We start from the raw sequence: 24,986 nt of genomic DNA on the forward strand, positions 1-24,986 counted from the left end.
TTGCTCTGTATAAGGGATAGTGACTATTTGCACTGCTGTGATTGCTTACTAAGCCGTGACAAAAGTAACATCAGGTTACAGTGATGTGTTGTATACGTACTGATAAAAATCTTGATTTTATCAATCAGTAAAGCTTTTTAAAAATATTTAGAATAGGCTGGGTATGGTGGTACACTTGGGAATCTAATGTTGGAGGACCAAGAATTCCAGGATAGCCAAGCTACCTAGCACGTCCCTACCTCAAAACACAATACAGAGGAATAGTCTGAATCATCTAGATTCTAGAGGTCAGGACAGGTTTTGTCAGCCTAAGAGAAAATAGCAAATTTAAACTTCTAGTACAATGCCTAGTTAGGGGCATAAAGTTTTAGGACAAAGATGGTTGGGTATGGAAGCACACACCTTTAATCTCAGCACTCCAGAGGCAAAGATAACTGCATTCCAGGCCAGCCATCACATAGTGAGATCCTGACTCAAAAAGAAGTTTTAAGGGCTGTGGAGTTGGCTTATTAGTTGAGGGCACCTCTGCTTTTACGCATGACTTGGATTTGGTTCTCAGCGCTCACATGGTGGCTCACAGCCATCTGTAACTCCGGTTCCAGGAGATCTGACATGGCTGACCTTGGGCACCAAGCATGCATGTGGTCCATATTTATATACATGTAGGCAAAACACTTATAAAAATTTAAAAAAAGGACAAAAGACTTGGCTGGCTGTGTCATTACTTATGGTCAGTGTAGCTGCTTATTGCAGACTTGTCGCCTGTAGGCTTAATGTAATGAAAGTCTTACAAGGTGTATCAAGTTGTTAATAGGAGAACTTGATTGGTTCTCGTGTTTTATGGTATTCACTACAAGGCCTGTCTCCTGAATATTGGGCAATAGCATAGCACATGTATGTCAGTACAGTCTTCTGTTTAGCTTTGACAGGTCAAGAGTGAACAAGGAATTAAGTTTAGAGTCATGTCACCCTTTCATGTAGTTGTGGCACTAACTGCCCATGCTTCATTGTGGGTAAGCAGTATTCTACAAGACCAAGAGTAACTGACTTCCTCTGAAAAGCCACTAGCTCCTTGAATACTCCTTTCCCTCAGGACCCAAAAGTCTTGTCCCAGTGGTTTATGTTGGCATCTTCCTAGTTTATCATGGTTTTATTGATTAGTCCAGCTAATCCTTCGGATTGGGGAAGGTAGACAAGGACAGGTTGACAAGGCTCATCTTCCATTATTGGGCGCTCAAGTAAGATGCTACTGCACCTCAGGTGGCATTGCTGCAGTTCTGGGAAGGTGGAGGGAGGAACTTTCTCCTGCCTGTGATGTAGGGTGCTGGCAGAAAGCAGTTCTTGAATTGGAAGAGTCATCTGATTCAAATCCACTCTTGTCCCTTATAACTTAAACTTTGGCCCAGAAATACCTGGTCACTTCTTCCAGCTGTAAGTGCTTGAGCCAGCCATTCATATTCTGAGAGCTTTAAGTTACCTGGTGTTCTAACCTTGGTATGTAAGGGAGCTGTTTTTTTTGTTTTTTTGTTTTTTTTTTTTTGCTTTTTCGAAACAGGGTTTCTCTGTGGCTTTGGAGCCTGTCCTGGAACTAGCTCTTGTAGACCAGGCTGGTCTTGAACTCACAGAGATCCACCTGCCTCTGCCTCTCAAGTGCTGGGATTAAAGGCGTGTGCCACCACTGCCTGGCAAGGGAGCTGGTTTTAAACAAAATTCCCATCACAAGTTTTAAAGCCTTTGGTCAATTACAGTTGAATCCCAATACTTTTGTTTCCCAAAGAGTCGAGAGGAATTAGAGGGGTTCAGATTTCATGAGTTCTTTAAAGTACTCAAAAAGAGCACATGTCTTACAATTTTTTTTGATATGTAACATCACTTAGGACATAAGTCTTAGAGGGTCATTCCAATGACATACATACTAAATGGTGGAGAGTTAAAATAAGCCTTTGAACAATTGACATTTTTAACCTAATTTCTTACAAATGAAAGCACTCTTGTTATTTCCTCACTAATGCTAGTAGTACATGCTCTATACAAAACTAAGTGACCCTAGGAAATGTTTAAATGAGTAAAGGGAGAAAATGAAAAACTTAAATTCAATTGCTTAAAGTCATATTTAGGATTGATCTACCCTGTTGGAGAACAGATGGAAGACTACTGTGAAATCTTTTTCTTTAGAAATAGTACTACTAAGTGGTTCACAAGGCAGAGTCAGGTGGGTCTCTGAGTTCAAGGTCAGCCAGGGCCACACAGAAACACAAACAATAAAAAGAGTAGGCAACACTTAAATGGCACAGACTCTGCACATTAGTTTGTATTCTTTTTAAAGAAAGCATGTATGGATGTGATGCCTGCATGTACATCTCTGCACCATAGGTGTACAGTGTCCGTGGGCAGCAGAAGAGGGCATCAGCTCTCCTGGGACTGTAGGTAGACACAGTTGTGAGCTGCTAGGTGAATGCTGGGAATCTACTGCTTTTAACCATTGAGCTGTCTCCAGCCCTCCTGGCTCTTCTAAAGGCCTGCTAGAATTCCCATGTTCCCTTGTGTTTGAGCACCCCTCAGTGTACAAGGGAGTAATGGCATTTAGGATTTCATTTTTTATTTTGGAATTTTGTTTTTTTTTTTAATTTAACTTTATGTGCTTTAGTTTGAAGGTGTCAAATCTCCTGGAAGTAGAGTTCCAGTTGTGAGTTGCCACGTGGGTACTGAGAATTGAACCTCTGGAAGAGCAGCCAGAGTGCTCTTAATCGCTGAGCCATCTCTCCAGCCCCAGAACTTCATTTTTAAAGCACCTGCTTTGTCAGTTAAGATGAAATGCTTGAGTAGCCTCTCCATATCTGAGCTCCTCAAACTTAGAAGCTTTTACTAATTCTTAGTGTTTGGGACAGCATGTGGAGTGCTGACTGATGCAGAGAATTTTCAGTTTTCTTTTCTTTCTTTCTTTCTTTCTTTCTTTCTTTCTTTCTTTCTTTCTTTCTTTCTTTCTTTCTTTCTTTCTTTTTTTTTTTGGTTTTTTTGAGACAGGGTTTCTCTGTGGTTTTGGAGCCTGTCCTGGAACTAGCTCTTGTAGACCAGGCTGGTCTCGAACTCACAGAGATCCGCCTGTCTCTGCCTCCCGAGTGCTGGGATTAAAGGTGTGCGCCACCACCGCCCGGCCTGAATTTTCAGTTTTCTGTGCTACACTGTTAAAGAAGCTTATTCAGCTTCTGTAGCTTAAGATTTGATTTTCTAAAACATTCCACTTGTTAGCTATCACTTGGGTTAAACTGGACTCACTCAAGTTTGCCTCTATTTAAATATAAGCTCTGATTCAGTTTGAGCCATTAAATTCAACTTAATATTAACACACATATGCCTATTTTGAGAAAAAACATCAACAAAAACCCCCAGATGTATGAAGATTAAGGCAGCTAAATGTATTTAGTGGTATTAAGGTATTTATCAAAGCTAGAGCTAAATTGGAGAAATGCATAAATTATACTGTTCTGTTGAGAGAAAGAGTAATGTGTTCAAAAACTTCTTTGCTAGCAATGTTGTTCAGTGAGAGTGCTTGCCTAGAAAGCTCTGGGTTCCATCCATGTTCTTCCCAAACAGAAAAGCTGGTTTTATATATATACACCCACAAGTACCATTTACAGTTGTGGCTTTGAGCACTTTCCTGGTTTGTTTATAGGAATGTATAAAGAAACTGGAGTTTTGGTTATATTTTTATATTTGTAAAGCCAAAGTTTGACTAAAATGGTCATTTTTTTTTTTTAAGTTCTTATTTCAATAAAAGCATTTAAAACTGAACAACTCATCGTTTGGGATAGTCCTGTGTGGTGGGGTGCTAAACTTGATGTTTCCTTGTCTGTGGTCAGGTCCACTGGGTAAGGGACCAGCTTGGCATAGTGGCAAGGACCTGATGATCCGGGCTGTGGATGCTGTCCTCCCCTTCCCACTCTTTTCTTGTCCCTTAGCATGTCCTTAGTAGATTCAGTTACCTGCAGTTGATGGAGTCACTGGATTCAGAGCCTAGGATACTGAAAGTCACAACACAGTTAGTGTGTTGACTACATACTGTCATATCACTAGCGACCGCTTCTTCATCTATAGGATTATAAGTGTGAACTACTGTAATCTGGCTTTTGGTTAAGATTTTGGAGAGAGCTCCAAAGCCACAGAGAAACCCTGTCTCGAAAAACCAAAAAAAAAAAAAAAAAAAAAAAAAAGATTTTGGAGAGATGGCTCAGCAGTTTAAGAACACTGGCTACTCTTCCAGAAGATCTAGGTTTGAATCTCAGCACCCACATGGCAGCTCACAACTGCCTGTGATTGCAGTTCCAGAGGATCTGAAACCTGGTGGGCACCTGCATACACGTTAAACATAAATTCATGCAGGCACAGACACATAAATATGCATAATAAATCTTTAAAAAGACTTTATAGGGTTCGTTAGTTCTTGAAAAACACAAAACCAATCATAAGACTGGTACTTACTCTGTGGCATACTCCACAAGTTGAGGCAGGCTTGTCACTTCAGGAGTTCAAAACTATCCAGACCCTATTAAAAAGAAACCTTCCAGTAATGCAGAGACAGGAGAGGGAGGAGGAGAAGGGGAGGCAGAGACAGAGATCAATGGGAGCTCATTGGGTGTAGTGGTTCATGCCTGTTATCCTCCAACATTTAGGAGGTTCAGGCAGAACTGCCTCAAACTGGAGGCCAGACTGGGCTAGAGTAAGAACAAGTGTCTCAAACAGCTCCTTGAGAGAAGGATGAGGGGCAAAGAACTTTTTTTGAGGGGAAAAGAAATAGAACAAAGACTCTTCTAGCAAAAACAAACAAACAAAACCACACACACACACAACCCCAAAAAAACATTTAAAGTCTTTTGCAATCTTGTAAAATGCAGCTGGGTTGGATTAACTTCACCTGTTACACATGTTGGACTTCAGAAAGCTCAAGCTTCTGAGATTAAAAAGGCAGCTCTGTTATTGGCAATATGAGAGGACAAGTTTGGAATCTAATATTACTCTTTTGTGGCTTGGATCAGATGTGAATCACAAATGTGTATGGTTTAAAAATCACGGTGACTCAGATCTGACCTTGTGAAGTAGAACACTTCCCTGGGAAATTACCATCCTCATTTCTTCAGAATAAAGCTTTCCATTATTTGGACAATAGTGTTAAGGCTTGGTTGTAGTTATTTTCTTTTGTTTTGTTTTGTTTTCTCTTTGGGGGTCTGCCACCCAGCTCCCAAATAAACACCTGGAGACTTATTCTTGTTATGATTGCCCAGTCTTAGCTTGGCTTGTTTCTAGTCAGCTTTTCTAACTTAAATTATCCTGTTTCTCTTTAACTACATTTTGCTTCTGAGCTTTTTACCTTTCTTTATTCTATATATCTTTCTTTCCTTCTTACTCCGTGGATAGCTGTGTGGCTGGCCCCTGGCATCCTCTCCTCCCTCTCTTCCCTAGTGTTCTCCTCCTATTTATTCTGTCTGCCTGCCAGTCTTGCATGTTTCTCTCTCCTGCCTAGCTTGGCCGTTCAGCTCTTTATTAGACCAATCCGGTGTTTTAGGCAGGCAAAGTAACACAGCTTTACAGAGTTAAACAAATGCAACATAAAAGAATGCAATGCATCTTTGCATCAATAAACAAATATTCGACAGCATAAACTGAATGTAACACATTTTCAACGAATATTCCACAACATTCAGTGTTTTATTTTTACGTGAGTGTGTGTGTGTGCACACAATAGGGAAGTCAGAGGATAACTTCTGGGAGTTATGGGAATCAAACCCAGGTCACTAGGATTTGTAGCAAATGCTTTATCTGCTGCTGAGCTATCTTGCAAATGACTGGAGAGACAACCAAAGAGATAAGCATATGAAGACTTTTAACAAGGTGTTTTTAAGAATTATTACAAAGTGGTGGCTAATTTTCAGATTAAAAAATTTTTATGGACTACTACTTCTATGAGTAGAAATAGAGCCGGGCAGTGGTGGTGCACACCTTTAAACCCAGTACTTGGGAGACAAAGGCAGGCGGATCTCGTAGGCCAGCTTGGTCTACAGAGTGAGTTTCAGGACAGTCAAGGCTACAAAGAAAAACCTTGTCTCAAAATGATATTTGGCATGAAAAATACTTTAAAGGCAATTTAGCCCCTTTCGAAATTTTTGAAAAGCCCACAAGCTATTTACAGAGCATACATTCTGGGATAGGCACTATTGCCTGGCTTGCGAATACGACTAAGAAGCATATACCCCAGGTTATTTTATGTACTTCATATACAAAGACCTAACTTGAATAATTCAGTGTCTTTTAGTGTAATAGGTGTATAACAACAATTTTAGAACATCATCGCTTCAGGAAACTAGTACCCCAACCTTTCACCTCCAGTTCGCTCATACTCCCCTTTACTCTCCATGTAGTTGCCATATGGGTGGGATTGCATACTGCTTAGACACTGTGTGTGGCTTGACTAGGCCATATCTCCACGCTCTCTTATATTGTAGCATGTATACATACTTCATTTTCAAACACTATATTACATTGGAGTTTCCCCCCTCTGACTTATTAGGAATAAAGCTACTGTAACCTCTGTGTTGTAGTTTTGTGTGGTTGTACGTTTTCATTTCGCTTAGATGTTTAAGCCAGGTAACTGCCAGGTCAAATGGTCACTCTTTGGTTAACTTCGAGGAACAGGCATTTTCCAAGAAGCCCAGTACCATTTTACATTCTACTTGTAGCATAAAAGGGAGCATATTTTTATTTCCTGTTAAACTATCTCCGTTTTAAAAATAGTCTACTCGCGGCTATTTGTGAACAGAGAGTTAGGACCCGATTAAAGAGGTGGCCAAGGCTCCTATTATTTCCTAAGCATCATGTTCCCTCTTGAGGACACCAGGGAAGCCCACAGGATGGTGGGACGCGTTTACCTGCTTTGCCTGGGCGGAACAAGGGACAAGGGGCCAGGGGCCTGGGTACCACACCTTGCCGCCCGGCCACGCACACAGGCCTGTCGTCATTGCCCACGGGCCGGGTTCACTCCGGAGTCCGGCTGGGGCGCGTCCGCGGCGTCAGTGGGCCCAGGGTCGCCAAGGATGCTGCAGGGCGTCGGGACGCGGGGCCCTAGGCCCGGTCCGGGGCCCGTGGGGCTGTGGCGCGCCCGCTGGGGGCGGGGGACGAAGGCCGCGCCCCCGCGCCCGTCCCGCCCGCGTCCCGCTAGGGGCGGCGGCCCGCCCCGAGTCCGCCGAGGCTCTTCCGCGCCGGCAGGGGCAGCAGCGGGAGCGGCGCGGGGCGGAGCGGCGCGAGCAGCCAGGAGCGACCCGGCCCGGCCCGGCGCGGCGGCGGCGGCAGCGACGCCAGAGCCCGTGGGCGCCGCCGTTCGCGAGGCCGCCGCAGGCGCCTGGCCGCAGCGCGGGGAGCCCCGGGCGCCGGAGCCCGCCGCCGCCGCCATGCCGCTGCTCTTCCTCGAGCGCTTCCCGTGGCCCAGCCTCCGCACCTACACGGGCCTCAGCGGCCTGGCCTTGCTCGGCACCATCGTCAGCGCCTACCGCGCCCTCAGCCAGCCGGAGGCCGGGTCCGGCGAGCCGGAGCCGCTAACGGCCCCGCTGCAGCCCGAGGCGCTCGTGCCGTCGCGTCTGGCCGCCGGCGGCCCCCGGGCCCGCGACGTGGCCCAGTACCTGCTGTCGGACAGCCTGTTCGTGTGGGTGAGCGAGGCTGCGGGCCGGGCGCGGGCGGGCGGACGAGCGAGCGGGGGCCGCCATGTCACCCTTTATCCGCGGGGGGCGTGGCCGGGCGCTGACCCGGGCTGGGGAGGCCGGGGGCGGGGGGGGGGGCACGAGCTGACCCCTCTCGCGTGGGGCTGGAGGCCGAGCTGACCCCTCTCGCGTGGGGCTGGAGGCCGAGCGGCGCTCCGAGCATAGCGAGCCGCGGAGGGAAGGGGCCGCGTCGCCGGGCTGAACGGCCGGCCCACGGAAGGGCGGTCGGGCCCGGCCCGCGGACTCCAGGGCAGCGGGGCAAGTGCCGGGGCCAGTGGCGTCCAGCTCGGCGGTGTTGTGGGCGGGTTCTCGAGGAAGAGAGGGCCGAGAGTTAGGGGGACATTTTAAGCGTTTGGACGGGTTGGGACAGACATTTAACTCTAAAGAAGACAACTTTGAAAGGTTGCTATTTGGTAATGGATTACCCCTCCGGCGGGCGCTGTGGAACGAAGCAAACAAACCACCTGCGTCCTTTTTCTTTTACCGGTGGTTGGTGACTGTTCCCTCTGGTGACTGAAGGCAGCAAAACATTCTGATCGGTGCGGCAGCGTCTGCTTTGAACTCGATTTCTCCCTTAGCGGTCCATTTTCAAACAAGGTTTCTAGTTTGTTCTGTCCGGGCGAGATAAGCAACGTTCACATGGCACAAGTACTGTCTTCGTTTATTACATCATTTCAGGCTGGGCAGATGTGCGGAAATTTTGCTCTCACCTTGAACTTGAATGGCTCGTCTGTAAACCCTCGGAAATATGAAAAGTTGCTCTAGGATTTAAAATTTGTCACTTGGATTTACTATGGCTTGTGGGATCGTCTCTCCGAGTTCTCGCTTGGCGCCTAGAGCAAGCTGCGAATGACTGAGGGGTTAATATTCTAAGTTGGTGGAATTATCAGCAACTCATTTGTTATAATTACTCCCACTGTGCTTCATCAGGAGGCAGAGGGATTTGTGAACTCCGGGGGCTGTAGATTAAGCCGCCCGGTCCTTTGATAAATAGTTTAACAGGAGGCAGTGAAGGGTAAAGTTCCCATTTCTCTACTCCTGTGTAGAGATGAGCCGTTCTTTACCAAATGGAGGAGAGAAAGAATTCAGTTCACATCTTGTTTAATTTCAGATCTCTGTGCATTTGTGTGACAGGGTAAACAACTTAAAATTCCGTGGCGAGAGCTTTCGACAGACTCGAAGACTGTAGGGCAGTCCTTGATGCGCTCTTTTCAGTCTGAGATAGCAGGACGCTCAACAGGAACCACTATTGTAGCCATAGAACAGACAGTAGTATTGTTTAATGATTTTTTTTCTTAATCATAAATTTCTTCTTGCAGAACCCATGTTCAAATTCCAAGGTTAATACTGCTTCATAAAACATTACCCAAGGCCTTTTGGTTTTTCTGAGAATCGTTTTTAAGAAATGTTTTTTTTTCTTCCTACAGTCTTGCCGCATGCAAATTGGTCATCCGCCCCCCCCGTGCCCCCCCCCCGTCATTATTTCTCAGTTGAACTCGGTGCAGTTTTTCTTCCACCTCTTCTGGAGTTTTAACGTGCTCGTTTTTGGCGTTCCGTGACTGCCCCGACTTCTCTTGTGTGCCCAGAACTTTATCATCTTGCACCCACTTTGTGCTGGAGCGGCTTTGTGGCCTGACAGCTAGCGTTGCTGAGTGACTGTGTGGTGGGCCTTTGTGGATGCTTCTTGAGCCCCACTCAGGGGCATTCATATAGTACTCCCCAATAAAAACAAAAATGAAAACCTGCCAAGGTCAAGCTAGATGGGCAAGAACCGGGCCTTTGTCAGCTGCAAATCTTATTAGTTACTGTGTTGTGCGTTAGGCTCCCCAGAACTCGTCTTTGTAGAACACAGTTCAGCCTTGCAGGAGGTTTTGTATTAGCACACTCAGTTCAGAGCCTTTCAGAGATGCTATTTTCAGCCCTCTGGAAGACACGGCTGTGAAGAGCACTTTCCCCTACCCTCACATGACTCATATGTAAATAAGGCGAAACATAAGAGGTGATGGTCGATGCACACTGCACCCGGTGGGGTTTGGAGGTGGGGAAGGACCGGAGCGGGTGCCGTGGACACTGAGCCGCGAGGTGGCAAGGGGCCTAAGCTGTGAACTGGGGCGAACAGAATTGGGGAGGAGTTCTGCAGAGCGCTCCCTGACCTCGGCAGCTCTGCCGACTTGAAAGGGAGATTGACAGGGTGAAAAGTAGTACCTGGGGTACCAGGAGGTAGCCCTGCTGTGAGAAAGGAGGTGAGAAACCTTTGAAGCTCTTACTTAGCTCCAGGTGTGGGGCCCAGGCTAACTTGTAGCTCGTGGCTGCGCTTTTGACAGCCTTCTTTGGGGTTCTCATTCTTCTGCCACATGCGGCGAGAAAAGTAGGTGGAATTTCAGAACTGGCCAGGTCAGTTCTAAACTTAAGAATTTAAAGGACAGATTCTACCAGTTCATACTTCTTCTTTTATTCTTCTTGTTGAGACAGGATTTCTCTGTATAACAGCCTTGGCTGTCCTGGAACTCACTGTAGACCAGGCTAGCCCCCAACTCATAGTGCTCCCCTCCGCCTGCATCTGCCTCCTGAGCGGCTACAAATTTCGTAATTCAAAGGTCAGAGGAAACCAACGTGATAGACAGTGAAAGTAGGTCTCCAGCCACCTGTTTCCCATTGCCAGGTTCTCGTAACTGGTGCTGGCCTGAAGTGGGAACCTACGAAACATCCAGGTTGTCTCAAGTAGTTCACACAGTTCATTTCTATGGATTACACATGTATTCATGTGAAAACTCTTCTGTTTCTCACCTGCACCTGCCTCCCCTCCCCTTTGTGACCTGGATGCACCTTTGAATTTTTATCTAAAGTTACCTTGACACACCAAGTATGTATCCCTTCCTGGGCTGATATTAGTGCCTCATGTGGATCTCCTGGATGAGTGTTTATTCAGCGAAGCCTTCAGTGATGGACTCGTGCTCCATTTTTCTGCTATGATACAGGCGAAGCCTTTTAGCTTGTTTGGATTCTGCCTCTGAGAAAAAATTAGTAAGCTGTACAGAGCAGATAAAATATTAAAATAGCTCTTCACTGTTGTCTGAGCGAAGGAAGCGGCAGCTCAGATCAGGCTTGCTGCAACTGAGCTTCGTGGGGGTTTTGGTTTTTTTGGGGGGGGGAGGTGTTTTTTTATTTTTATTTTATTTATTTTTTTTGAGACATGGTTTCTCTGTGTAACGAATCCTTCATGTTCTGAAACTCACTCTGTACCAGGCTGGCCTCTGACTCAGAGATCTGCCTGTCTCTTCCTCCCGAGTGCTAAGCTTTGATTTTTATGGTTCTTGGAGACTCAGTTTGTTCCATAGTTCTGGGGCTGGAAATCTGGGCTGGTGTCAATTATGCAAGAGTGTCAAAGGTATCTGATTTGGCATATACTAGAAAGGAAGAATGCTCCAGTTAGGACCCTTTGAGTTCTTCAAGTGTTTTGTTTTGTTTTCTGATTTTGGAGACCAAGTCTGCTCAGGACAGACTGTGTTGCCTACTCTCAATGTGACAGGGCTGCAGGCCTGGGCCACCATGCTTGGTGCCACAGTCATATTTGCAGCTGAGGTGGAGACGTCACTGCGTTTATTGGAGAGACACAATACATGTGAAGTTAAGACTTTTTTCTTTAAACATTGTAAGGCTTATTTTATGGGTATGAATGTTTAGCCGGCATGTATAAAATGTGCACCACATGCATGTTTAGTGCGTTTGGAGGGCAGGAGGTGGCATTAGAGTCTCTGGAACAGGCGTTCCGGATGGCTGTGAACCATTATATGGGTGTAGGGAGCTAAGTGGGTCCTCTGCAAGAGCAACAAATGCTTTTAACCTCCAGCAGCAAGACTTTCCCCTATAACTAGATACAGAATCGTCCGTTGTCAGCAGTCGTTGCGGTAGTGTAGGAAAGCACTAGTCAGAACCTTCAAACAGTGTTAATTCTTCCAAACCCGTGTTGGTTTCATTTTCTTATGGATGTTATTTTTTTTAATACATTTTCTTCCCAGTGACTATATACTTTTTCCTGTCCCTCCTTTTCTTTCCTCCCTTTCCTCTGTTCTTTGAGGCAGGGTCTAGTTCAGTAGCCCTGAATTTGCAGCCCTCCTGTTTCAGCCTCTCATGTAGTTCGTAGGTCTGTCACCAGGAGGAGTGGCTCCATATGCTTTTTCAAGCCCTGTTTTACTTAGACATGCTAATTTTCAAATCTCCCACTGAGATTAAAATAGAAATGTTTATCTATGAGAGACTTGTTGTTGGAGGTGGGAGACAGTATAAATTGGAACTTAAAAAAAAAAACTGAAGAAAAATCGTGTGTGTGCGCGAGCACGCGCGCCCGATGTGAGTGCAGGTCCAGTGGAGGCCAGAAGAAGGTGTTGGATGCCCTGAAGCTGAAGTCGCAGTGCTTGTGAACCACCACGCGGTTGCTGGAACTTGAAGAAGGGCTTATGATAGAGCAGGAAGTGCTCTTAACTGCTGAGCCATCTTTCCACCCTCCAAAGAAACTTTTTATACATATTTTTTAAGTCAAAAACTTTAAAAAGCTTAACTGAAAGTGATAAAATTAAGTTTTGTTTTATGACTGAGGTACAGTGGTGCTGTTTGGGATTGAGAAGTAATGATAGACTCTAAGTCTGATTTTTGAGTTCAGGTTCAAGGTCTTCGTTTTCTACCTTTCTCCTGTCCTTGAGCACTCACTGAACGTGTTTCATTTGTGTGTTTGAACTCATGTGATGCAGAGTAAACCAGGAAGAGCCCTTTTTAAAAACAGCTTACAGTTAAGCTGGGGGGTTTAGCTGATTTTTAAAAATACCCCATTTGCCTGCAGAAGACAGATTTGGTATGAGGGTTGTGGTTTGGGGTGACATTTCCTCTGCTTTATGTGACTGAAATTCTCACTGACTGGCAAATCCAAGGGAAGTGCTCCTTTTACAAGTCTGCATCAGTGCCTTAAAAATGAGCATTGTCAGGTGTCAGTTTATTTATTATTTAAATAAATAAAAATTATTTAAAATTTTACTTGAGATTTTATGTTTTATGTGTATGTGTGTTTTACCTGTGTGCGTGGTATGTCTGTGTACCACTTGTGTGTGTGCAATGAAAGGTGTTGGTTATGAGACTGGCAGTGTGGGACACCACGTGGATGCTGGCAGTCAAACCCATGTCCTCTAGGAGAATAGCCAGTGCTCTTAACCGCTGAGCCATCTCTAGCCCACTCCATTTTATAAAGATTTTATTTCATATTAAGTATGTATGTGTTTCTGGGCACCTACGCAGTGCCCATGGAGGCCAGCAATGGTAGATTTTTTTCGACCTAAAGTTACAGGCAGTTGTGAGATGCTCACCATGTGTGCTGGGACCAAACTGAAAGTTCCTTATAATTCTGGGGTTTGTTTTGTTTGTGGCTGGCCTGGAGCTCTGAACTCACAGAGATCCGCTTGCCCTGCCTCCCGAGTGCTGGGACTGAAGGTGCGCACTGGGTTGTTCTGAGCCGGGTTCCCCACCTGATTAATCAAAGGATTTAAATACCAAATAGTTCTTTCCCCAAGGTGGAACTATTTTTGTTTTAATCCTTTAAAAATATCTTCTTGGCCCCATTAGGCAACAGAATAGAACTAAACATGATTGAATCTTTTTGTACTGAGTTAGATCTCCAATGTGTGATCTGCCACAGGAGTGTGTGCTGGGAGATACAGAGGCAGCCTGCTGGGATGTGAGGGGCTTGCTGTCTTACAGGGTCTTTTCATCATATTCCCTCTCCTCCCTCCCTCTCTCCCTCCCTTGCCCTTTATAGTTTGCTTTTAAAAGTAGAGAAACAACCAGGTGGACGCGGTAGCACGTGCCTGTCATCCTAGGGCTTAGAAACTGGAGCTAGGAGAATAGGAAGTTAGTTCGAGGGGAACCTGGGGGGGGGGGGGGGGAATCTATCTCCAAACAATGGCAGGAGCCAAAGTAAGGGAAAGATGACTTGCCCATTTGCTGTTTAGGTCTGAAAATACCATTTTAATATTATTTCCAAGAAGGAAGTTTTCTCAGCAAGTGGAAGAATGCCTTGGTTTTAACGCTGGTGTCACAGAGTATCCTTCCATTCTGTAGCCCTGACTTCTTTCCAGACCGTGCGTCTTCCTACCCTTCCCCATTTGTCAGGGCAGCATTTTTGAGTTCTGGATTTTACTGATCATGATGACTTCTAGACCAGTTAGCCAACAGCTACCTTAGTGTTCATGTAGGAATGAAGGCCCATACTTCTGCGTGGTTATTTATTTGTTTATTTATTGGGATGGTGTCTGGATTGAGCTTCCAGTCCTCCTGCCTCAGCTTTCCTAGTGTGTGGATTCCAGGTGTGTGCCATCATGCCAAACTTGGTACATACAGTTTTACAGAAACAGTGCAGAGTTTCTGTAGTGTCCTGTCAAGTCGGAAGGGAAGGGTGGTCTGCTGGAGGGTACCCACTGGGGCAGGGGTCTGACTCAGTGAGCTGTGAAGCTGATGCTCCTTTCCCCACGTCCCATCCCTATTTAGCTTTGATAGCACTTAGTTTGTACTGGTAGAAAACCAGGAAGACTCTGTTCTGGGAATGGCCGTCTAATTCCTCATAGGAAACATTACACAGTGTTTGTATTTCACCAGAACTAAACTTCCTTTCTTTCTTTGATATGTGTACAGGTTCTGGTGAACACTGCTTGCTGTGTTTTGATGTTGGTGGCTAAGCTTATCCAGTGTATTGTGTTTGGTCCTCTTCGAGTGAGTGAGAGACAGGTAAGCCATCATATTCTTGTAAAGAAAATTTAAAAGCACTATTAAATTTGGTGTAATTTCAGGTATATCGAAAAGCATGAAATGTCAGCGACCCCACACTGTACAATGGCACAGCCAGGAATCACAGCCAGTGATATTTCAGGTTCTCCTACTTTTCCCTGCCTAGGGAACAGACGTTCACCCGGAATTCCAGGTTTTCTGTGTTGGGGCGTGGTGTTCAGAACCAGGGTCCACACTAGCCGTATTCACTGTGTAAGGGCAGCAGGAGCATTGCTGCTGGTGTCTGCCTTTGCAGTGGATAGAACTAGAGGATACTCTTTTTTCCCCTAGTTAACTTTGTTCTCTGAACTCAAGGTATCTAATCAGAGTCACATTTAAACTCTCAAAGTAATTCTATTCTTTGTGTTGGGGTCCTGCTGACCTCAAACTCAAGACCTTCTTGCCTTTGCTTTCCAGTCCTGAGTGCTGCGATCACAGGTGCCACTCAACCGTATCCCCAGCTTTAACTTCAACTTGTAAATGTTTGTACTCCTTAGAAACTGTGTAAGAACGTCTCATTAGAAGTCGTGTTTTCACTGAGCGGTGGCACATGACTTTAATCCCAGCACTCAGGAGGCAGAGACAGGTGGATCTCTGAGTTTGAGGGCAGCCTGGTCTACATAATAAGTTCCAGAACAGCCAGGACTACATGAAGAAAGCCTGTCTCAAAATAAAGGGGAAAAAAGCCATATACGTTCATTCTTATCTTTACCCGGATTCTTACCCCTTCCATCAATAGCTGGGTAATCAGATATTTTAATATTAGTAAGAGCTAGGACTCATTTGCTGTCCCCTTGTTTTTTCCCCTGCCCCAAGAAAGTGACGATTTTTAAAACCGAAAGTTTCAATTTAAAAAGATGATAAGGACTGGAGCGATGACTCAGCACCTTATTGCTGTTGCAGAGGACCAGAGTTTGATCCCCAGAACCCACATGGTGGCTCACCACCACCTGTAACTCCAGTGTTGGGTGTTGTAGCACTTCTGACCTCTGGGAGTACCAGGCATTCATGTGGTGCAGATATAGCATGCAGACAAAACATTTGTACACATAAAACAATTAAAAAATAATATAGCAAAGAAATAACATAATCTATTGCTTATGGCATACCTTAACAGCTTGTTTAGAAAGCAGATGGCTGTTCTTAAAAATAATAAGACCTTTGTAGTCTTCTTTTAAATAGTGTTGAATTAGGAACTCATTCAAATATATGTAATTTCATAAAATATTTTTTGAATAAGGGAGAATTAAAAACAATTTGAGTCTCTCAGTTACTGTTAAGTCAGTATGCTGATATATCTAGAGAACATTTACCTACAGTGATAAAGTTCTCACATTAATATGTAAGAAAAAAACAGTGTCCAAAAATAAAATATTGCATATTGGATGAAAAAAAAATATTAAAGGCATTATTTTATTTTTTAATCTGCTTTTGGTTTGGTTTTAGGTCTTTTTTTTCTTTTTTTTTCTTTTTTTTTTTTTTCTGTTAGCTCAGATTGGCTTCCCAAGTGCTGGGATTGCAGGCAGGACAACTATACTTAGCTGTGTGGATAGGCATAGTTTTAAATTTTTTCTTGTTGTTTTTATATCTTTGTATTTTATATACTAGCAAGTGACCTTTTAATTTTTATTATTTTCTTGTGTGTAGTGTGTGTATGTTGTATATGTTGTGGGGAGGTGTGTATGTTGCATATATTGTGGGTGTGTGCATGCATGTATTTGCATGTGTCTGGAGGCCAGAGGTTGATTTTAAGGGACGTTCTCAATTGCTTTTCACCTTTTTTTCTCCTTAAGATTTAAAACATTGTGTTCTTTTTGTGTATATGCCTGCATCAGTTTACTGCACAATGTGCCTTGTGAGCTGCCTGATGTGGGTGCTGGGAATGGAGTCCAGTCAGATATTCTGCAAGAGCAGTAAGGGCTCTTAATCACAAACCTTCTCTCTAGCCCTTTCTATCTTATTTTTTGAGACAGGTTTTCCTGAACCTGGAGCTCATCAGTTTATCTAGACTGGCCAATGAGCCGCAAGGATTGGCTGTCTCTGCCTCTCAGTACTGGGGTTACAGACAAGTGTGCTTCTCCACTGGCTTTACTTGGGTGCGAGGGTTCCAAACTCAGGTCTTGATGCTGCGTGGCAAGTACTGCACCTGCTGAGCCATCTCCCAAGCCCTGCTTAATATTCATTTAGAAAATCTAATCTTTTCTATTGTTGATTAAGTCAGAGTGCAGAAATAATATAAATAAAAAAATCAATAAAAAATTATTGAAGTAATACTGATAACCCTTGCTGATATTTTCTACTGTACATGTAAACCTAAAATATTTTGCGTAAGGACTAGACTAATATAATTGCTTTTTTATTGACTGAAACTTCCTGGCTGTCCCAGAGTACAGGTTTCAGTTCTGAGATGACTTTGTGGCTGCCCGGCTCTATTCCGTGAGGAATGTTCTTGCTTTCGTTACGTTAGCATCCCGTCCATAGACTTGCTATGATGACACTCACCTTTACCCACTTTTTTCTTTTTAGCATCTCAAAGACAAGTTTTGGAATTTTATTTTCTACAAGTTCATTTTCATTTTTGGTGTGCTGAATGTCCAGACTGTGGAGGAGGTGGTGATGTGGTGCCTCTGGTTTGCCGGACTTGTTTTTCTGCACTTGATGGTTCAGCTCTGCAAAGACCGATTTGAATATGTGAGTTTTTAGCCACCTCTTTGATTGTTCAGTCGCATGTGTGTGCCAGGTTTGATGTAAGAAGTAAAGTGAGAAATGTACAGGCTGCATGCTTGGGAAACTCAGAGGGGACTTGTAGGTCATCTGTCACAGCCTTTTTCTGCAGGAGCTTCTGCCACAGCTGGAGGCCACCCCGCCCCCACTGTCTCCCCCAAGCTCTGTAGTCACCCCCACCACCCTTATTAGGTCAGGAACTGTGATTGTATACAGTTTGAACTTTTCTGAATGTTTCCTGTTTTTTTGTTTTGTTTTGTTTTGTTTTCTCCTTTTGCCCTGTTTGTGGCACTTTTCTTTCTCACTGGTTTGTGCTGGTTTTCTTGGTGTCAAGACTGAATGAGCTGTTTCTACTTCCTGTTTGGGTATAGGATTAGCCTGTGACTTGAGGTCAGACCTGCACAGCAAGCACCTGATACAGGCTGAGGCAAACAGGTTTGAAGTGCTGCCTCCCAGTTGAGCCCACTCCAGGACCCGTGTCCCTCTCTTTACTCAGTGTTCATGGAGAAGGCACTGCACTTCTCCCAGAGTCAACCTCACTCTGCGAGGGTCTCATTCTTGTTACATTAGGAGTTTCCAGCCTTCCTTTCTGGGCTGCTTGTAGCCTACACTCAGTGCAACAGGAATTTCAACACTTGGTCTCTTTTCCAGGCAGTCACTTGTCCTTGCCTAGTCTTAACATGCCATTATGAGTGGTAATCCTGTAATTCCTCTCTATTGTTCTTTCTCTAACAGGCTAATAGGCTCCAAGTGAATTCTGAGGTGGAAGATTAGAGCAAGACAAACAGAAATAGCAGAACCAGGATACTCTTCTGAGTCCTATATGTTGTTAGAGGAGATAATTGAACATCCTTCTAGAGATTGTAATCTCATGGTAGAAGGATACTGGAGAATCAAGTATAGTGTCTGTTGTATCTGGTGAATTAAATGATAAAGTTTTAAAAATCTCAACTCATTGCATTTAGGTCATGGTCGAATTTGGGCTTTTCTATATTAGTGTAGTGCCTCAAGCAAACATAGCCAGCTTGATGTTGAGTTCTGGGCGGTTGCCGTGGTGGGGCAGTGAACTGTCTGATTTGTTTTGCAGCTTTCCTTCTCTCCCACCACACCAGTGAGCAGTCACGGGAGAGTCCTTTCCTTGTTGATTGCCATGCTGCTCTCCTGCTGTGGACTGGCGGTTGTCTGCTGTGTCACAGGCTACACCCATGGCATGCACACTTTGGCTTTCATGGCTGCAGAGGTAAGGTGCTGGGCACAGTCATTAGATTGCTAAACATTTGCAAGGAGACCAGACTATTTGAAAAAGTATTTAGTCTTTGACTTTAACTGGCATTCCTTCCCCCCTCCCCACAAGACAAGGGTTACTCTATGTAGCCCTGCTATCCTGGAACTCGATCTGCCTGCCTGTACCTCCTTAGTGGTGGGATTAAAGGCATGCACCACTACCAGCTGGCAGAAAAAGAAATTAATGGCATTTATTTATTTCATGTGTGTGCGCTACAGCATATGTCTAGAGGTGAGAGGACCACCGTGAGAATTAGTTCTCTCCTTCCACCACGTGAGTCCCAGGATTGAACGTAGGGTACCAGGTGTAGTGACAAGTGCCTTTACTTACTGAGCCCTTTTGTCAGCCTGACTTTTTTATATAGAGAGTATTTATTTGTTCTTTGACAGTTTTATTCATGCAAATAATTTGTCATGATGGTGTTCATCCTGGGTTTTCCCCTGGGCTCCCCCGGACCTCTGCGACATGCCGCCTTTCCATCTTCATGATCTCTTCCTTTTAATTTTACTGCCCTGTGACTGAGCACAGTTAGCACTTCTTGCAGACTCCTGGGTGCAGGCTATCCTCTCTGAATATTTAAAGATAAAAAATTCATTTTTTTCTCTATTCAGCAGAAACCCAATTAAAAAGTAAAGGTTTATTTATTATTATTTTATGTGTATGGGTGTTTTGCCTACATTTATGTCTGTTCACCATGTATATACAGTGCCTGTACAGGCTAGAAGAGGTTGTTGGACCCTCTGGAATTGGTGTTACAGACAGTTGGGAGCCGCCATGTGTCTGTTCAGCTGGGAACTGAATGTTGGTTCTCTGGAAGAGCAGCCAGTGCTCTTAACCACCAAGTTATCTACAGCACCCAAAACCCAAAGTTTTTTAATGTCTTGATATTTTTCTTTTTAGTTTTACTATATTTTATTTTAATGTGTCAAAGTGTTTTGCCTGCATGTATGTATATGCACTGTGTGTGTGCTTGGTGCCTTCAGAAGTCAGACGAAGGCATTAGACCCTCTTGAACCAGAGTTACAGAGGGCTATGAACTACCACCATGTGTGTTCTGGGAACCAAACCTGGATCCTGTGCAAGAGGAACAAGTTCTGTAAACTACTGAGCCATCTCTTTAGCCTGTTCATACTCTTTATAGTCAATAACTAATATATTTGCCTTTTCCTCAGTCAAAGACAAACTTTATAATACTTTTACCTATAATTGCTAATTAGGAAAATGAAATATAGCAATTTCTTTCTTTTGTGATTTTAGTTTCCACAGTTTAAGTTATCTTCAGTAAGCTGATACCTGAAATTATTAAGTGGAAAATTCTGGAAATTACAATTCATAAGGTTTATTTTGTTGTTTGGTGCTGGCTGTAAACTCAGTGCCATGTGTGCTCTGCTACTCAGCTCACACACTTTAGCCCCACAACGTAGAAGCTGTAAATTCTGCACCGTTGTGAGGGCCACAGTGACATGGGTGCTATCCCGGCTGAAACATGTCATTTATTTGTTTAGGGCATCCACAGTGTATATCCTACTCACCCGTGAATCATTTACTGGCCAGTTCAGTCTCTTATCACCTATAGATGTTTCCTGGTGCTTTGTCTGAGTATCCTAGTTACTTCTCTGTTGCTATGGTTAGGTACTCAACAAAGGGAGAAAGGCTGAGTTTTGGTTTATAGTTCCTGAGGGATACAGTTCATATTAGCAGAGAAGATATGGCAGCAGGCAGAGATGCATGGTGACAGGAACAGGAAGCTGATTATCACATTGCAGAAACAGAAAGCAACAAATGCATGCTTGCTGCTAAGTTCCCCTTCTCTATCTGTAAATGAAGGCTGCTCTTTTGTTCCCGGCCACACAGACCCAAATAATCACACAGAAACTATATTAATTATAACACTGCTTAGCCTATTAGCTCAGGCTTCTTATTAACTAACTCTTACATCTTATATCTTAAATTAGCCCATTTCTATTAATCTGCGTATCACCACGAGGCTCTGGCCTACCTTTAAGGTTCCGCATGTCCTCCTTTGGCAGCTGCATTGCAGCTCACTGACTCCCCTGACTCTGCTGACTCCGCCTACTCTCTCTCTCTCTCTCTCTCTCTCTCTCTCTCTCTCTCTCTCTCTCTCTCTATCTATCTATCTCTTCCAGCCTGGCTATATTCTCTGCTGCCATAGGCCAAAGCAGCTTTATTCATTAACCAATAAAAGCAACACATATACCGAAGGGCATCTGACATCATCTGGTTCTACAGTCCAGGGTTCCAGTCTGGGGGGTTTCAGAACAATCCCCATAGGTGTGCTTAGAGGCCCATCTCCATCCAGGTGGAAGGAAACAACATACCTACTTTGGATAAGAGAGATCTATGTAGTAGCTATACTGAAGCTAGTTATCTTTATTTATTTATTTTTTTAAATATTTATTTATTTATTATGTATACAATATTCTGTCTGTGTGTATGCCTGCAGGCCAGAAGAGGGCACCAGACCTCCTTACAGATGGTTGTGAGCCACCATGTGGTTGCTGGGAATTGAACTCAGGACCTTTGGAAGAGCAGGCAATGCTCTTAACCTCTGAGCCATCTCTCCAGCCCCCGCTAGTTATCTTTAGAATGGATTATGTGTAAATATTTAGGAATTCGTTAGAAGCAAGGTTAAAGTTTATTTTTGCCCAGAAGTATTAATTTCAGAGCATAATTTAGTGTCAATAAAATTAGAAAAGGGGGCCGGGCTGGAGAGACAACTCACAGCAGCTAAGAGAACTTACTGTTGTTGCAGTGAACCCGGGTTTCCTTCCCAGCAACCCACATGGAAGCTTACAGCTATCCTTAATTCCACTTTCAGGGGATCCCACACCCTCTTTTGATGTCAGAGGGCACTAGGTGTTTACATGGTGTGCATAATGCACATAGGATATAAATTTTTTTAAATTGGAAATCATTTAAGTATTTAGGGAAGATATTTGTAATCCCTGTTGAATATGTGTCTGTAAAAGTATTTGTGTTTACTCTTAAAAAGACCTATTTAAGACCATACAGATATAATAATTAGTTTGTTTTAGATATATTTTATTGCTAAATATTGTCTGAATGATATGCTTATTTGTTTTGTTGTTTTTACTGATATCTACTTCCAGTTTAATAATCTGCCAAACTAAGCAAAAGTTATACTTAAAAATAAACACATTTAAAGTAGCTGAGTGGCTGGGTGTGTTGGCACATACTTAACAGTCGAAGAACCAGGAGCATCTCTGAGCTTGAGGCCAGCTTGGTCTACAGACCTATCTTCAGGACAGCTAACTTTCCTAAAACTTTAGTGAGATCTTGTGTAAAAACAAAACAAAAAAAACAGCAAACAAACAACCCCACCTCTTTTTGATTTTTCGAGACAGCGTTTCTCTGTGTAGCTTTGGAGCCTGTCCTGGAACTAGCTCTGTAGCCCAGGCTGATGTTGAGCTCACAGATATCTGGAATGCTGGGATTAATGGTGTGTGCCTCCACCACCCAAACCCACCCTCCTTTTTTAAACATGACTCAGTCAGTATACATGGGCCTTGAACTCCTGATGTCCTGTGCTGGGGTTATTGGTATATGTGATCATGTGTGGCTAGAGGGAAAAAAATTAAGGTCAGTTTCTATTTTTAAAAAAATGTCATTAGAGTCTTTTTTGTTTGTTTGTTTTGTTTTTCAAGACAGGGTTTCTCTGTAGCTTTGGAGCTTGTCCTAGAACTAGCTTTTGTAGACCAGGCTGGTCTCATAGAGATCCACCTCCCTCTGCAGATTACTGTAAAAGGTAGTCCAAGCTGACCTTGAGCTCCAGATCCTCCTGCTTTTGCCTCCTGCTTTTGCCTCCTTCAGCAAATCCCACTGGCCTGCGCCCGCTGGCAGAGGTTTCTGTCCCACCAGGTCCCATAGCCATTTAGTCCCAAAGAAACACACAGAGACTTATATAAATTATAAACTAGTTGATGTAGTAGCTCAGGTTTTTCTTATTAACTAATTCTTACATCTTTTTTCTTTTTTCTTTTTTTTTTTTGGTTTTTCGAGACAGGGTTTCTCTGTGGTTTTGGAGCCTGTCCTGGAACTAGCTCTTGTAGACCAGGCTGGTCTCGAACTCACAGAGATCCGCCTGCCTCTGCCTCCCAAGTGCTGGGATTAAAGGCGTGCACCACCACCGCCCGGCTTAATTCTTACATCTTAAATTAGCCCATAATTCTTGTCTGTGTTAGCCACGTGACTTGGTACTTTTGTCAGTGACGCATTCTCATTTTGCTTCCTCTGTGTCTGGGTGATGACTGCAGACCTTATCTCTTCCCAGAATTCTCCCGTTCTTGCCACCCTGCCTATACTTCCTGCCTGGCTACTGGCCAATCAGCATGCTATTAAAACAATACAAGACCATTTGTCCCACAGCATGCGCCACCAGAAGCAGCGCATTAGAGTCTTATTTCTGGTTTGATTCCTTCATTATCCTTTGTTCTGGTAAATGAAGGGTACAAAAGCCTCAGGATAGAACTGCTACTCATGTAGGGCAGTCATGGTTGGCATTACAGTGTTGCCCTAGTGGGATACCCTTTCAGGTAACCCATCATGGTGACTTGGTGTTGTGTCAGTAGAAGATGGTTAGACAGTGAGGAGGACCTCTTGTCATTGCGGAAGGTATTCTTGGGAGATGGGGAGGGACAGCTGCTTATCATTCTCAACTGGAAAAGGTTCAACAAAAGTGGGGCTCCTGTGTTGTGAAAATATTGTATGGCAATGGGGCAGAGGAAGTAAAAGGGTGATAAATTTGACCAATCTACTTTTCATCTTGTTTTAGTTTTATAGAAATCTGCGTTTTAACTAAACTAAGAAGGATTTCTCTTTTGCAGTCTCTTCTTGTGACAGTGAGGACAGCTCATGTGATTTTAAGGTGAGCAGAAATTTTGGATGATTGGCATTTACTTGTTCAGTTGATTTTGAGATTAATGGTTTAAAATAGATGAAAATGTGACTAAGCTATAACATGTTTAAAGTACATTTTCTTGTAACAGTAAGTTAACACATTTTTCTGTCTAAATTGTAGATATGTAATTCACCTCTGGGACCTCAACCATGAAGGGACTTGGGAAGGAAAGGGAACCTACGTGTATTACACTGATTTTGTCATGGAGCTCACTCTCTTGTCCTTGGACCTCATGCACCACATCCACATGCTGGTGAGTCCCCCAGGAAGAGGGCTGACAGGGGGCTGAGGGGTTCAAGACACGAACCCTGGTTTGTACATTAAAGAAACGAAATGCTCCAGTAAAAATACGCAAGTAAAAGACTTGAGTATCACTGGGCAGCCTTCGTCTTTGGTGACGGGGTGCAGAACAGTGCTCTGCGCTGCTTTGGTTGGTGCCCAGCTCAGGAGGTGTTCGCTGTGCCGGGAGACTTGGTTAGCCCTGCTGACAGTCAGGTGAGCGTTCTTTGAACACGATAAAAGGGGTTTTTCCTTTAGTGTCTGTGGTTTTTTCTACTGAACAGTTTCTCTCTAGTGGTACTGGCCTTTACCTCATTATAGGTTTTTTTTTTAACCTTTGTAATAAAAAGCAAATGCTTGGACTTAATATCTACTGCTTTAAGTTGGTGTGTCAGAAATGTCAGTGTTGAAGCAGGGCCATTCTTACCCATCTGTAATTCCAGCACTTGTGAGGCAGAGGCAGGAGAATCTTCAGGTCAGGGACAGCCTTGGTACATACTGAGACCCTGGCTCAAACCCCAGGGACTCTGCATGTAGCTGAGGTGGAACACACGCCTAGCATATCCAGTGCCCTGGGTTTGTGGTTCCCAGCACCACAGAAGGGAACTATAAGCCTCCTTGACAGGTGAACATTTTTAAAAAATATCTACTAGTGTGCTGGAGAGATGACTCAGCGGTTAAGAGCACTGACTGTTCTTCCAGAGGAGCTGGGTTAATACCCAGCACTCACAACTGTCTGTAACTCCAGTTCCATGGGGATCCGACACCTTCAGACATACAAATGTGCACATACAAAAAAAAAATCTAACTAATGATGGTGAGACCCAGTGTTGTCATGGGGACTTATTTATAAACTCGTCACAGTAACATTCAAGTCACTGGCAGAGTGGGGAGTGCACATTTATAAGTTAAAGGGCCAGTGAAATGGGCTCAGAAGGTAAAGGTGGGTGCCTCATGACAAATCTGACAACATGGAGCTTGATCTCCAGGACACACATGGTGGAAGAAGTGAACCAACTCCACAAGCAGTGCTCTGACCTCCAGAAATGGTCACTTTCTGGTTTTGTTGTTGTTTTGTTTTGTTTTAAGAGTCAGGGTTTCTCTCTGTAGCGTTGGTGCCTGTCCTGAACCTAGCTCTCGTAGATTAGGCTAGCCTCTGTCTCCCGAGTGTTGGGATTAAAGGTCTATCATCACAACTGCCCAGCCT

General features: G+C 44.1%; 1 protein-coding gene across 1 annotated transcript in view; it reads left to right on the top strand.

Moving 5' to 3' along the window:
* Positions 1 to 7,241: 7,241 nt before the first annotated feature.
* Positions 7,242 to 24,986, top strand: part of Amfr (autocrine motility factor receptor) — a 39,598-nt gene continuing 21,853 nt past the window's right edge. The window contains exons 1-6 of the mRNA XM_057753261.1: positions 7,242 to 7,694; positions 14,421 to 14,513; positions 17,079 to 17,243; positions 18,364 to 18,516; positions 23,427 to 23,467; positions 23,621 to 23,753. Of these exons, the coding sequence (XP_057609244.1) occupies positions 7,440 to 7,694; positions 14,421 to 14,513; positions 17,079 to 17,243; positions 18,364 to 18,516; positions 23,427 to 23,467; positions 23,621 to 23,753 (840 nt within the window). The 5' untranslated portion in view covers positions 7,242 to 7,439. The remainder of the gene's footprint in view (positions 7,695 to 14,420; positions 14,514 to 17,078; positions 17,244 to 18,363; positions 18,517 to 23,426; positions 23,468 to 23,620; positions 23,754 to 24,986) is intronic.

Source organism: Chionomys nivalis, chromosome 21 (assembly GCF_950005125.1).
Source record: "Chionomys nivalis chromosome 21, mChiNiv1.1, whole genome shotgun sequence".
Classification (NCBI taxonomy): Eukaryota; Metazoa; Chordata; class Mammalia; order Rodentia; family Cricetidae; genus Chionomys; species Chionomys nivalis.